General features: G+C 41.9%; 1 protein-coding gene across 4 annotated transcripts in view; it reads right to left on the bottom strand.

Annotated features, from left to right (window-relative positions):
* pard3ba (par-3 family cell polarity regulator beta a) overlaps positions 1-15,000 on the bottom strand; it is a 251,789-nt gene that overhangs the window by 26,484 nt on the left and 210,305 nt on the right. For all 4 annotated transcript variants that reach the window (XM_060898493.1, XM_060898494.1, XM_060898496.1 and 1 more), the window contains one exon: positions 9,348-9,459. In XM_060898493.1, the coding sequence (XP_060754476.1) occupies positions 9,348-9,459 (112 nt within the window). The remainder of the gene's footprint in view (positions 1-9,347; positions 9,460-15,000) is intronic.

Raw genomic sequence — 15,000 nt, 5'->3', positions numbered from 1 at the left:
GCAACAAAACTGTTTCTTACATTATTAATCTGACACATTTAGTCATAATATTAAACACCATCACTAGAACCAAATAATAAAATAAAATATTGAAATAAAGATAAAATTTATTTTCAAAATTGAAATATCAACAATAATTGTCAGAACAGTGACGATAGACGCGACTGGGTCACTTTCGCGGGGAAATAACACATTGAAATGGCCTGTCGGCTGAAAGGGTCGCAAGCGGCTCTGATTTATCTCAACTTACGATAGTTTTCCTCCAGAAAAATTTAAATATGAATGCACAAATATATTCTCAATGTTTCTATCGTCAAAAATTTCTATCGTCAGGATAGCTGACTGAAAATCTGACCTTGATTTATTTGATGAAATCTAGCTGTCGGAACTCCGAGTCTTGCCCGGAAGTAAATGTCTGCTGTCACAAAAATCACGCGCAGTAGAATTTCCTCTTTGCGTCAGTCGACATGTGCGTGGCGAGGGCTTGGATTTTGCTATCGTCAGGTGCATTAGACTGACAGACTGACGATAGCATTTTTTAAAAATAACTGTGGGCTTCTCTCGTGAACGAAATAGTTTTTTCGCTGTTAATCTATTTCAACTCTATCTGTTGACACCCAAAAATGATAAAGCCTGCTTCCACACGACAACTACCAAAGATCCATAACGGCCGAGTCTATCGTCAGGTCATCTGACGGAAATTCACTGACGACAGCAACAGGGATAATGAAAGGGATTTTTAAAATGTCTGTCAGATATGTCAAAGAAATAGAACTTTATTCTTTAAAAATCTTTTATTGATATACTCGGTGTATTTTTAAATGACGTGCTGGTTTAGAAGACCAAATACCATATTTTCAATCTTGAAAATATTACCTCACTGAAAAAAGGACAAGAAAAATTTCTTATTTTGTGGGCAAGTGCTTAATGGATCCAGTTACGGTAGAATCTGCCTTACTGCAACTTTATCCTTCACGGCTGAGCAGGGCGCACACTAAAGCGCCTCACCAGGGTACAGATGACGTCCTGCACGTTTCCACGTTTTTCTGAGTTACTGATTTATCAAAGTGGACTTGATACAAAAGTTTAAACCAACCAAACTGGCACAATTCGAATATTTATACAGATACAGCTCGGCTGCTCCGGTACATATCAAATTTAGGCTCCACTCTTGGTTGGTAACCCTCTTTGGTTTGAGCTTATTTCCAAGTTATTTTAGCATGGAATTATTCAAAAGAGGCTCCTTTTAGCCTCGACTTCATCGCAAAACCTGATTTACGATCGAACAGAGCGTGGGAACAAACAACACCGATGGAATCCCGTCGATTTACGAACAGAGCGACATCGCGGTTTACAGCACATCACGCGCAAGGGCCGTCTCTATTCGAGATACTGAACAGACCGGGGGCTCGGTCCGGTATTCCTGGGGCTTGTATTTATTTATTTTTTAAAGGAAATTAGCAGCCCTTGGTTGGCGAGGTTACATTGAACTTTACAAGGCGATATTATCACCTGCACACGTTCAAAGGTTATGACAACTTTAGTAGTGATTCGTACACTTCAGTTTCCTTATTAAGTTATCGACACCACCCATCGTGTCTCAGGAAACTGAGGCACGTGTCCACTGACTTAATGTAGAATTCATAAGCAGTTTAATAAAAACCTCTCTCTCCTTTAGGATCACAAAGACACCAAATCTAACCGACATTACTATACATTACAACATTCGAAATCCCAGATGACATCCAAGTCAGTTGGTTTTTTTTGGAGGGCGAAAATACCCAGGGGCTATCGCCCTGAAATACTCCCTGAGGTCACTTGCTGGCTGACAAATGCTTTCACTTTTTTTTTTTAAACCGACCCCTGTATTACTGACGCTGCCCGGTATGCTCGGGGCTCTGAGTGTGCCTCCTTCATGCCCGTTTCGGCCCTTAATCATCTTCATTGCTAGCCTAGTAAACTAGACTCACCCGCCTAGCGGCCAAAAATATTTTTGCCTACGAGTGGGTCTAGCCTCGCACCACATCAACAAAACACCCCGGGCATCAAATCGTGCCCACCAATCACAACGCAAGGTTTTTGTTTGGATTCTTTGGGCGGGCTTTTGCAGGAGTGACAACAAGGCTGCGCGACGCTGGAGAAAGCACAACAGGAAAGATGGCTACGGCTAGTGAACAGCGCGCGTTTGACTCCGCTTTGGAATCAGTTTTAGAAGAATTAGACTTGGAGTTTTGGTTGAAACATGAGCAGGAAGAGGCTCTCCGCTCATTCCTTTTCAAGAAGGACGTTTTCGCTGTTTTGCCGACCGGCTATGGCAAAAGTCTGATCTACCAGCTGGCTCCGCTCGTAGCCAAAAGGATGGGGCTAGTTTGTGCAGTACGAAGAATTAATAAACAGCTTTGAAACATTACTTTTTGATTGTTTCTTATTTTCCCGTTATTTTAAATTTAAGGGAAATTATTTCACCAAACACCACTAAATAAAAACTCTCAAACAGTTTAAGCAAACCCCTGAAAAACACTTGAAAAAAAAAAAAAGTGTATGTTAAGTATGTGGTACAGACTCCAAACTTGTGGTCATTATCTCCAAACTTCTTAATATCTAGAACCTGTTTATTAATTAATACGCATTTTGAAAAATTATTTATTTCAAGGCCTCCCCCACTGCTTTCTGTCGCTCTGACTACGTCACAGTCACTGTTGCGCTGATTGGTCAGAGCGTTGGCCTATACGCACAGAGACAGTTTGAAAGACAGCGGGTTGTTCCTCCCACACCCTTCGGAAATGTCTACGAGCGAGACCAGACTAAATATTCACATTTAGTCTGGCTTGCCAGGCTACTTCATTGCTTGAAGAATCCCAAAAAACTTCCTCAGTTTAGACCGCGCCATTGTTTGGTTTACACCCCCACACCAGGCTGATTAAGACGCAATGCGGTTCTTCGAAAGCTTGGCGCTCGTTATGCGTCGCATATTTTTATTGGTCACAAGCGCGCGCTCATTGTTTACACTGCGGCTTCCCAAAGTCTCTTCACTGGGGTTGGATTTCAGCAAACGGAGGGATTTCGAGAAAAGACGACGAATACGTTCGTCACTGTGACGACTGCTGGTAATTTTCTCTTCGTCACTGACGGATTACGTTCGTCAGTGACGAGCGCCAGCGGGAGCCTTGAGTTTCAAATACGAGCACATAACGCCCGTCGTGAAACAGCTCCACTGGATGCCTATACGTCAGCAGATCCAGTACAAAGACCTGGTCGTGATATTCGAGGCTCTCAGTGGCCTTCCCTCCATCGTACCTTAAAGTGCATATCACGGGTAAATTCAGGAGCAAGATCAGTGTAATTCTCCTATTTTATATTAAACTTTGGTCAAATATCTGTCGCGTTTTTTTTTTTTTTTACCTTGCGCAATACCAGAAAAATTCAGTTGAAATCAAGCCGTTTGAGGCGAATTGGTCCGCCAATGAAAAAACTTGGCATTTGGATTTCCCGGCAAACATTGATTTTCATGATGTCGCGTGCGGGATGCCTCCCTCTGAATCCTACGTCAGCGCTGGTTTGTTTATGAGAAAACGACCTGGTGGTTTTCTGCAAATTTCTTCAACGTTATCACGTAATTATTAAAATGGTTAACAGATGTATCGTAGGAGGGTGTAGCAACACCAATCATGATGGGATTAGCACTCATCGTTTCCCAAAAGACCGGACAATGAGAGAGAAATGGGAGCGCTTGGTCTACACAGGCTGTGCACTGAAACCGTGCAAAGCTCTCGCAGCCTGCTGGGGCTTCCGCAGGTGACGTCACGAATCTGGCTCCAGACTGATTTTTCCAGACGCGTTTTGGTATTTTAGTTTTTTCTGCTGTAGACAGATGGCCTTGTGCAAAATTACCCTTCTGGATGAGTGTGTAAAGGGACATACTTTCATATAAAAAAAACAAACACGAAATTGGTCCAGAATACGCCCTTTAAAGTACTTATCACGAAGAGGCCCCTAAAGAGAATTAGAGCAGACAACAACGATGATTTGGTGGTTCCTCGTATCAAGATCTGGCGGAAGCCTACGCAGGTCCCAATCATGGAACACCTTGCCGAGAGAACTCGAGTCATGTGTAAAACGTTAACAATTTCAAGAAACAACCGTAAACCTTCCTGTTTAAATCCGCTTGTGCTTCTTAGATTCTGACCCGTTTATTGAATTTTAATGATTTTTTAAAAAATTGTTATTCTCTAGTGATTTAAGACTTGAAGTATAATAGTTTGCGTTTTTGTTGAATTGTAAAGCGCGATAGAGTGTACACTACCGTTCAAAAGTTTGGGGTCCCTTTGAAATGTCCTTATTTTTGAAAGAAAAGCACTGTTCTTTTCAATGAAGATCACTTTAAACTAATCAGAAATCCACTCTATACATTGCTAATGTGGTAAATGACTATTCTAGCTGCAAATGTCTGGTTTTTGGTGCAATATCTCCATAGGTGTATAGAGGCCCATTTCCAGCAACTCTCACTCCAGTGTTCTAATGGTACAATGTGTTTGCTCATTGCCTCAGAAGGCTAATGGATGATTAGAAAACCCTTGTACAATCATGTTAGCACAGCTGAAAACAGTTGAGCTCTTTAGAGAAGCTATAAAACTGACCTTCCTTTGAGCAGATTGAGTTTCTGGAGCATCACATTTGTGGGGTCGATTAAATGCTCAAAATGGCCAGAAAAATGTCTCAACTATATTTTCTATTCATTTTACAACTTATGGTGGGAAATAAAAGTGTGACTTTTCATGGAAAACACAAAATTGTCTGGGTGACCCCAAACTTTTGAACGGTAGTGTACATATAGCCTGGGCCCGCCCATCCTAAGTGTGACGCAACACGAGGGCCTGTTGCGAACTTAGTCTGGCAAGGCAAGCTATCTCCAGCTCTTCCAAGCTCCCGAAAAATCGGGAGACAATCAACTTTGAGCATCTCCAACGGCCCTGGGTAGAGGCGTGTTCAAGGCAGTGACGTAGTAGAACTGCGACCGGAAGCCATAGATTGTTTACAGAATCTATGCCGGAAGCGCTTCATTCACTAGAAACATTACGAACATGGAGCAGCGGCAAGCCTTTGACACAGCGGGAGATGCTGTATTGAAAGCATTCAACGGGAAGTTCTCATTGAAAACGGAGCAAAGAGCAGCCCTGGAGGTATTTATTCTCCTCCTTCTTCTTCCTGTTACTCAAGCAGTTTCCGTCGCGTCACATACGTCAGAGGAAAGAGTGATGTGATTGGTTTAAGCTTCGTCACAGCCTTTTCTGGCTTCGACCAGTAGCAAACTGAGGCATTTCAGGGAGGCGGGTCAACCACGCGCTTTGGGAAACGGTTGGGCTTAATATCTTTGCCAGACCAATGCTCGCAGAGCTTTGAAGTTGCGTTAGCCAGACTAGGGTACATATATATCACTATATAAATGTCAGAAATGATTATTATTATTAGATTCTGGATCTGTGTGTGATCTAGACAGCTAACTATAAATGGAAAAAAAAAACGTTGACGTGAACATTCTTCAGTAAATACAAAATTGCAGCGTCGATCAATTTCCTGTAACGGCACAATATGGAGAGGTTTAATCCTTACTTAGATTTAAAACAGTAACTGGTTCCTTTCACTGCACAGATTACACATGTCCACAAACAGATGATGCATTATGATTCAGTGTTTCACTCCATGTGTGTGTTTAAAGAGGAGAGAGTTAAGTGTGTCAAGTTAAGCAGAAGCAGATAAGAATGAAGAGATTAGCAGTCGAGCTTTAGATTTGGCCCGAAGTGCACATCGAGATGAACCGTGATAATCTGTGCTTTGAATCAATGCCCTGAAATAACGCTCCCCCACACATGCTAGTGTTTAGTGCAGTGAACGAAGGGAAGGAAAACAGGGACGACATGAAGGTAGCTGGGAAAGATAAAAAGATGAGAAGGTACAAGGTGAAGCAGAAGGAAAGAAAGAGAACAAAGGAAATAGCAGACATGGGAAGGAGTGGAAAGAGAGCAGGTACGGTATCTTGCAAAAATATTCATCCCCCTTGGTGTCCGTCCTGTTTTGTCGCATTACAAGAACACAGTCATCTATATACCAAGTTTCAGGATATTACAGTTAGGTCCATGTATATTTGGACACTGACACAAGTTTTCTTTTTTTTTTTTTTTTTTACCTGTTTACTGAAACATATTCAAGTTATAGTTATATAATGGACATGGACATAAAGTCCCGACTTTCAGCTTTCATTTGAGGGTATCCACATTAAAATTGGATGAAGGGTTTAGGAGTTTCAGCTCCTTAACATGTGTCACCCTGTTTTTAAAGGGACCAAAAGTAATTGGACAATTGACTCAAAGGCTATTTCATGGGTAGGTGTGGGGAATTCCTTCGTTACGTCATTCTCAATTAAGCAGATAAAAGGCCTGGAGTTGATTTGAGGTGTGGTGCTTACATTTGGGAGATTTTGCTGTGAAGAAAACATGTGGTCAAAGGAGCTCTCCATGCAGGTGAAACAAGCCATCCTTAAGCTGCGAAAACAGAAAAAACCCATCCGAGAAATTGCTACAATATTAGGAGTGGCAAAATCTACAGTTTGGTACGTCCTGAGAAAGAAAGAAAGCACTGGTGAACTCATCAATGCAAAAAGACCTGGACGCCCACAGAAGACAACAGTGGTGGATGATCGCAGAATGAAGAGAAACCCCTTCACAACAGCCAACCAAGTGAACAACACTCTCCAGGAGGTAGGCGTATCAATATCCAAATCTACCATAAAGAGAAGACTGCATGAAAGTAAATACAGAGGGTTCACTGCACGGTGCAAGCCACTCATAAGCCTCAAGAATAAAAAGGCTAGATTGGACTTTGCTAAAAAACATCTAAAAAAGCCAGCACAGTTCTGGAAGAACATTCTTTGGACAGATGAAACCAAGATCAACCTCTACCAGAATGGTGGAAAGAAAAAAGTATGGCGAAGGCGGGATACAGCTCATGATCCAAAGCATACCACATCATCTGTAAAACACGGCGGAGGCAGTGTGATGGCTTGGGCATGCATGGCTGCCAGTGGCACTGGGTCACTAGTGTTTATTGATGATGTGACATGGGACAGAAGCAGCTGGATGAATTCTGAGGTATTCAGAGACATACTGTGTGCTCAAATCCAGCCAAACTGATTGGTCGGCGTTTCATAATACAGATGGACAATGACCCAAAACATAAAGCCAAAGCAACCCAGGAGTTTATTAAAGCAAAGAAGTGGAATATTCTTGAATGGCCAAGTCAGTCACCTGATCTCAACCCAATTGAGCATGCATTTCACTTGTTAAAGACTAAACTTCAGACAGAAAGGCCCACAAACAAACAGCAACTGAAAACCGCTGCAGTAAAGGCCTGGCAGAGCATTAAAAAGGAGGAAACACAGCGTCTGGTGATGTCCATGAGTTCAAGACTTCAGGCAGTCATTGCCAACAAAGGGTTTTCAACCAAGTATTAGAAATGAACATTTTATTTACAATTATTTAATTTGTCCAATTACTTTTGAGCCCCTGAAATGAAGGGATCGTGTTTAAAAAATGCTTTAGTTCCTCACATTTTTATGCAATCATTTTGTTCAACCCACTGAATTAAAGCTGAAAGTCTGAACTTCAACTGCATCTGAATTGTTTTGTTCAAAATCCATTGTGGTAATGTACAGAACCAAAATTAGAAAAATGTTGCCTCTGTCCACATATTTATGGACCTAACTGTATTTGTCACATTTTTCAGGTTCTGCTGCAGGAAACCAACCCTACACCTCTTTACACTGACCTCAGCAGCCCATGGCATAAGCCCACCGGACCTTTGGTCCAGCTGAGCTAAAAATTTAAATTTCTCTCATTTCTTTGTTTCAAAAGGCACAAATACATTAATCAATCAACACATATACCAACTTTCAAGACCATACCACTTATAGTTTTCGAGTTCTGGTCCGGAAACAAAACCTACCCCTAAGACTAACCTGAGAGACTAAGTCTGAAATTGTTTCCATGGTAACATGAAAAATTGAAATTTCTTAGCATAAAAAGGCACATCTACATCACCTTGTTAACATGTACACCAAGTTTCAAATCCATATCACGAACAGTTCTGGATATATGCTCCGGAAACGAACACTGCTCTTAGAAACTAAGTCAAAATCTATTTTTTATGCAAATATTTGAAAAATACTTTTTTTTTTTTTTTTTAAATCCAATAGATCAAAAGGCACCAGTTGAAATGTTGCTTGATATGTATACAAAGTTTCATGAAGATATCTTCAGTAATTTTAAAGATATGGCCCGGAAACGAAAACGTGACTGGCTGGATGGAACCCGTTTCTATATCCGCCGCCAAACTTCGTTTGGGCGGGGGATAATTAAAACGGATTTTTGAGGGGTTAGCACCATTTGATTTACACAACCGTATTCTTTCCATTTTGCTATAATGGATTTAATGGTGCTCCGTGGGATATTTTTTATAACCCAACCCTGATCTATACTTCTCCACAACTTTGTCTCTGACCTGTTTGGAGGCTCCTTGGTTCTCATGTTGCTTGCTTAGTCGTGTTGCAGAGTCAGGGTCCTTCCAGAACAGGGTGATTTATACAGACATCATGTGACACTTTGATTGCACACAGGTGGATCTTAATCAACTAATCATGTGACCTTATGAAGTGAATTGGTTGGACCAGCTCTGATTTAGGGGTTTCATACGAAAGGGGGGTGAATACTTATGCACAATCCAGATTTCTGTTTTTTATCTTAATCATTGTTTGCGTCACAATAAAACAACTTGCACCTTTAAAGCGGTCGGCATGTTGTGTAAATCAAATGGTGCGAACCCTCCAAAAATGCATTTTAATTCCAGCTTGTAATGCGACAAAACAGGACAAACACCAAGGGGGATGAATACTTTTGCAAGGCACTGTACATGAGACGGAAGAAAGGAGGAAATGCGTTAGAGAGGCAGAGGGAAGTGGAACGTAGGTAGAAAAAAAAAAAGAAAAGCAGACATGAAAGAAGCGGAGGAAGGAAAGGAGTTCGGATGGTGGAGCGAAGGAAGGACGGAGGACAAGTAATCAAACAGGAAGCTGGTTTGGAGGAAAAGGAAGGAAGGAAGGTAGAGAGGTGGAAAGTAGGTACACAAAGTGGAACAACAATCTCAGCAGGAAGGAAAGTAAGCAGAAATGTATGAAGGGAGGGACAGAGAGGAGGAGGAAACTAGAGCAAGGGAGAAGTTTGGCAGATGAGTGGAGGGAAGGAAAGCGGAAGGTAAAAGGGAGAGTGTGTTGAAGGAAGGGGTTGTCTGTGACTCACCCGTGATGGATCGTATTCCTGGAGTCGGTATCCTGCCCCTGACTCTGCGTACGACGGAGAAGGTTTCAGATGCTGTAACTGACTCCGGATCTGCTGCAGACGAGCTTCGTTACTGCAACCAGGACACACAGAATAGGTGAGAGTGCGCGCGCACGTGTATCAACACCATAAACGATCCCGAATACAAAATATCCCTTGAATAAAAAAACAAAACAAAAACCTCACTCCAGAGTGCTGTTGAATTCCGCATCCTGATTGGTCAGAAGGTTCGGATTCGGCTCCTATAGCAGCAGCTCTGGCGGTTGTTCCGGCTTTACGGTTTATATGAACGTGCTCGTGTTAGAACGCGGCCGTTTCTATTGAGGTATTTCACCCACGTGACCAAGTCATGCGATGCTGCCATTTTGGACGGCACGGCTCGAATCGGTTTGAATGCGAGGAAGGCGACAAACGAAAAACATAAAAGAAAAAGGAGCGAGATGCAGAAAACACCTTCACTATCCAGCGACGTAGGGCATTTACAGGGCGAGCAGAGGGAGAGGTATTTGCAAAAACTGAGGTTAGCAGGCTTAGAGAACGACGTTTACCTGCTTCCACCAGGATTGTTCACTGACGTACGGAAGTACACGAAGCCCTCGTCTTTACCTGACTTCGGCCCACATGATCTGTATACCTATGTCGTTAAAAACCCATCGCCATACACAGGTATTGATCTGAAAGCGTATGAGAGTTTGGACGCCTACAAATATTTTGTGTCACGCTGGGTAACATGCCTACATCAGCGGGTCGTCCCTGGAGCCGGTGGTCGCCATCTTATTACAGCTAAGGTTTGTTCACATTTTCATTTACTTTCGGTCCTCAGGATAAACAAAATGTTATTAAATGTCATTGAAATAACTTCTTAGTCTGTTGAGACATGGCCCGTTATAAATTTGCTGTTACCAGGCAATGACCAAGAACTGTATTATTAGGGTCGGTGTCTGTGTTGTAGCAGTGTACTAGCAGCTAGCTGTTAGCACTAGCTAATGTCAACAACAGTAGCTGGTATGTTACTGTAGCAATGTTTACGTTCAGTCATTTGGATGACTGTTAAAACCTTTCAGTCTCAAGTTTTTCCTTTACTGTATTTACTAGTTTACTGTAATTATGATCCGGCAGCTATTTACACCGGATCCAGTGTAAATAGCTGCCGGAGCCGACGTCCGAGCTTGCCAGAGCTAGCGCGCTCGGGCAGGCTGGGACGTCGGCTCCGGCAGCTATTTACACTGGATCCGGTGTAAATAGCTGCCGGATCATAATTACAGTAAACTAGTAAATCCAGTAAAGGAAAAACTTGAGACTGAAAGGTTTTAACAGTCATCCAAATGACTGAATGTAAACATTGCTACAGTAACATACTAGCTACTGTTGTTGACATTAGCTAGCTTGACCTTCAAAATGGCGGACACCGGGGCGTCACGTGACCCTGTGACGTCAGGTGAAAAACCTCAATAGCAACAGCACATTCACGGTGCATCATGTTGACACGGTGATGTTTTCGAGAAGGATAACAAGAAAGCTGCTAGAACGCAAGTGACAACAGGAACGTGTTTCGTAAGCATAAACGGATATGACGGTACAACGTATTGTTCTTTAACGAATAAAACACTGTTGGGCAGGAGACTTCCAGAAAAAAAAAAAAAATTAAATCCAGTTCGTCGTCATCTATATTAGTCACAAACACACTGGTACATGTGTAGGCTCAGCGGAGCGGGGTGTGCTGGAGCAGAACCCGGGCCTCAGAGTGTCCATTAGCGGCTCTCGCGGAACACAATTACAGCTGCCATTTTGATGGAGAGCAAAAATGTGAAACACTATCAATGTTTAATTAGCCTCCTGCCGTGCACACGGCCTCCCTGTATGAATCACACTCTTATGAGCCTCATACTTACTCTAAACTATTTGCTCAGAGGCTCCTGTGTGTGTGTGTGTGTGTGTGTGTGTGTGTGTGTGTGTGTGTGTGTGTGTGTGTGTGTGTGTGAGAAAGAGACTGACAGATCAATCGTTCAGTTCCTGGTCTGCCATATATACATTTCTCATCATAACATCTGGGTTTTTCTAGATGCATCATTAACCCTTTCATGCATAAATTATTTATAAGCATACTCGGATTCTTTTCTTTTTTAATACAGCTTACAACCCCGATTCCAAAAAAGTTGGGACAAAGTACAAATTGTAAATAAAAACGGAATGCAACAATTTACAAATCTCAAAAACTGATATTGTATTCACAATAGAACATAGACAACATAGCAAATGTTGAAAGTGAGACATTTTGAAATTTCATGCCAAATATTGGCTCATTTGAAATTTCATGACAGCAACACATCTCAAAAAAGTTGGGACAGGGGCAATAAGAGGCTGGAAAAGTTACAGGTACAAAAAAAGGAACAGCTGGAGGACCAAACTGCAACTCATTAGGTCAATTGGCAATAGGTCATTAACATGACTGGGTATAAAAAGAGCATCTTGGAGTGGCAGCGGCTCTCAGAAGTAAAGATGGGAAGAGGATCACCAATCCCCCTAATTCTGCGCCGACAAATAGTGGAGCAATATCAGAAAGGAGTTCGACAGTGTAAAATTGCAAAGAGTTTGAACATATCATCATCTACAGTGCATAATATCAAAAGATTCAGAGAATCTGGAAGAATCTCTGTGCGTAAGGGTCAAGGCTGGAAAACCATACTGGGTGCCCGTGATCTTCGGGCCCTTAGACGGCACTGCATCACATACAGGCATGCTTCTGTATTGGAAATCACAAAATGGGCTCAGGAATATTTCCAGAGAACATTATCTGTGAACACAATTCACTGTGCCATCCGCCGTTGCCAGCTAAAACTCTATAGTTCAAAGAAGAAGCCGTATCTAAACATGATCCAGAAGCGCAGACGTCTTCTCTGGGCCAAGGCTCATTTAAAATGGACTGTGGCAAAGTGGAAAACTGTTCTGTGGTCAGACGAATCAAAATTTGAAGTTCTTTATGGAAATCAGGGACGCCGTGTCATTCGGACTAAAGAGGAGAAGGACAATCCAAGTTGTTATCAGCGCTCAGTTCAGAAGCCTGCATCTCTGATGGTATGGGGTTGCATTAGTGCGTGTGGCATGGGCAGCTTACACATCTGGAAAGACACCATCAATGCTGAAAGGTATATCCAGGTTCTAGAGCAACATATGCTCCCATCCAGACGACGTCTCTTTCAGGGAAGACCTTGCATTTTCCAACATGACAATGCCAAACCACATACTGCATCAATTACAGCATCATGGCTGCGTAGAAGAAGGGTCCGGGTACTGAACTGGCCAGCCTGCAGTCCAGATCTTTCACCCATAGAAAACATTTGGCGCATCATAAAACGGAAGATACGACAAAAAAGACCTAAGACAGTTGAGCAACTAGAATCCTACATTAGACAAGAATGGGTTAACATTCCTATCCCTAAACTTGAGCAACTTGTCTCCTCAGTCCCCAGACGTTTACAGACTGTTGTAAAGAGAAAAGGGGATGTCTCACACTGGGAAACATGGCCTTGTCCCAACTTTTTTGAGATGTGTTGTTGTCATGAAATTGAAAATCACCTAATTTTTCTCTTTAAATGATACATTTTCTCAGTTTAAACATTTGATATGTCATCTATGTTCTATTCTGAATAAAATATGGAATTTTGAAACTTCCACATCATTGCATTCCGTTTTTATTTACAATTTGTACTTTGTCCCAACTTTTTTGGAATCGGGGTTGTATAACAATCCATGATGTAAGGAGGTTATTAATAAAAACATTTTCAATTAAAAAATTTTTTATTTTAGTTATTTATTTTTTGTCAAAAGTTAATAAAGAGTGAGAAGGACTTGGAGCTGGACTCTTTAAAGAGATTAGAAGGAACCGGACATGGAATTAGAACACACACGGGTAAGATCGTCTCCAATCCATCATCACTGGTTAATACAGTACGGGGTTTTGTTTGAGACTCTGAGTAAAGGTTAGATGGATAATCTTTCTTTCTATCGGAGACTTGAACCTGAAGACAGGATCGACTCGTTTAGCTCAACGCACATTCCAGATCTGGCCAGTCTTTCTATTTATATATCTATTTAAAAAAAAAAAAAAAAAAATATATATATATATATATATATATATATATATATATATATATATATATACATACATACATACATACATATACATACATACACGGGAAGGAAATTCTTCTCTTGGTTTCTGAGTCGACTCCTGAAGCTTTATCCAACACACACACAGATTGTATCATGCTTACAGATAAGTACATCTTTTGTCAGCAAGCACTTATTTTCCCTCCTCCACCCTGCGTGCTGCAGAACGCAATCCGACACACAGCTGGCCGTCTTTTCTGACAGATCCATAATCTAAAGTGGTGTGCGTCTCAGAGCCGACCTGTCACGGGAGAGTTAATAAACACATCCGGTGTTTAATTACGGTGATGCTTTGGAGTGAAATGATCCACACTGCCCACAAAATCCACACACTCAGTGCTCCTGAGAAGTCCAGGGAGTTAACAGTGTGTATATATATATATATATATATATATATATATATATATATATATATATAAATATTTTTTTAAGTGTCCAATCTCAAGCACTAGAAAAGCAAAAACATGCCAAGCCTAACAGTCCACCTTCACTGAACCAGTCAAGGGGGAAACGAGAACGTACCCAGAATGTAGACCAGCTCAGAGACTTTAATAATGAAATCAGAACCTAGACAAATTTTGCCAACTCAATCAAAAAAAAAGAAAGAATTAACCAAAATTAGACCACTTTAGTCCCTAAAAAATAAAAATTCCTATTCGAGCTGGATCAGTTTCACCAAAACTGAAAAAGGAAAATTCCCAGTTAGATCAGTGTCACCAGATCACTCAAATGAGAGACAGACCCATAACTGGACCAACCGAGAACCCACCCTATCTAGAATATCTTTGCCTTTCCAATCAACAACGAAAGAAGCACTCAAATAAAACAGTCCACAAACAGTGCGTCTTCAACTTTCCGACTGAAACCAGAATAAAAACGCACCCAGGTCCCAACTTCAACAAAGAACAAAGCCCACAGAGAACAGCCTGAGCAAGGACACGCAAATGGAACAATCTAGACCAGGCCATTTCTGCCAAGTCAATGAACAATGGAACGAGCTCCAACTAGAGCTAAAATTACTCAATCACCATTGAGACGGGTTTCACCCCAAAGAGCTGGAAATGGAACAATCCGCGTCGAGACGGGTTTCACCCCAAAGAGCCGGAAATGGAACAATCCGCGTCGAGACGGGTTTCTTCCCAAAGAGCTGGAAATGGAACAATCCGCGTCAAGACGGGTTTCACCCCAAAGAGCCGGAAATGGAACAATCCGCGTTGAGACGGGTTTCACCCCAAAGAGCTGGAAATGGAACAATCCGCATCGAAACAGGTTTCACCCCAAAGAGCCGGAAATGGAACAATCCATGTCTACATGGGTTTCACCCCAAAGAGACAGAAATGGAACAATCCGCATCGAGACAGGTTTCACCCCAAAGAGACGGAAATGGAACAATCCGCATCGAGATGGGTTTCACCCCAAAGAGCTGGAAATGGAACAATCTGCG

The sequence above is a fragment of the Neoarius graeffei genome, chromosome 18 (assembly GCF_027579695.1).
Source record: "Neoarius graeffei isolate fNeoGra1 chromosome 18, fNeoGra1.pri, whole genome shotgun sequence".
NCBI lineage: Eukaryota > Metazoa > Chordata > Actinopteri > Siluriformes > Ariidae > Neoarius > Neoarius graeffei.
The sequence above is the reverse complement of the archived record's forward strand: the minus strand, read 5'-3'. Positions and strand labels throughout refer to the sequence as shown.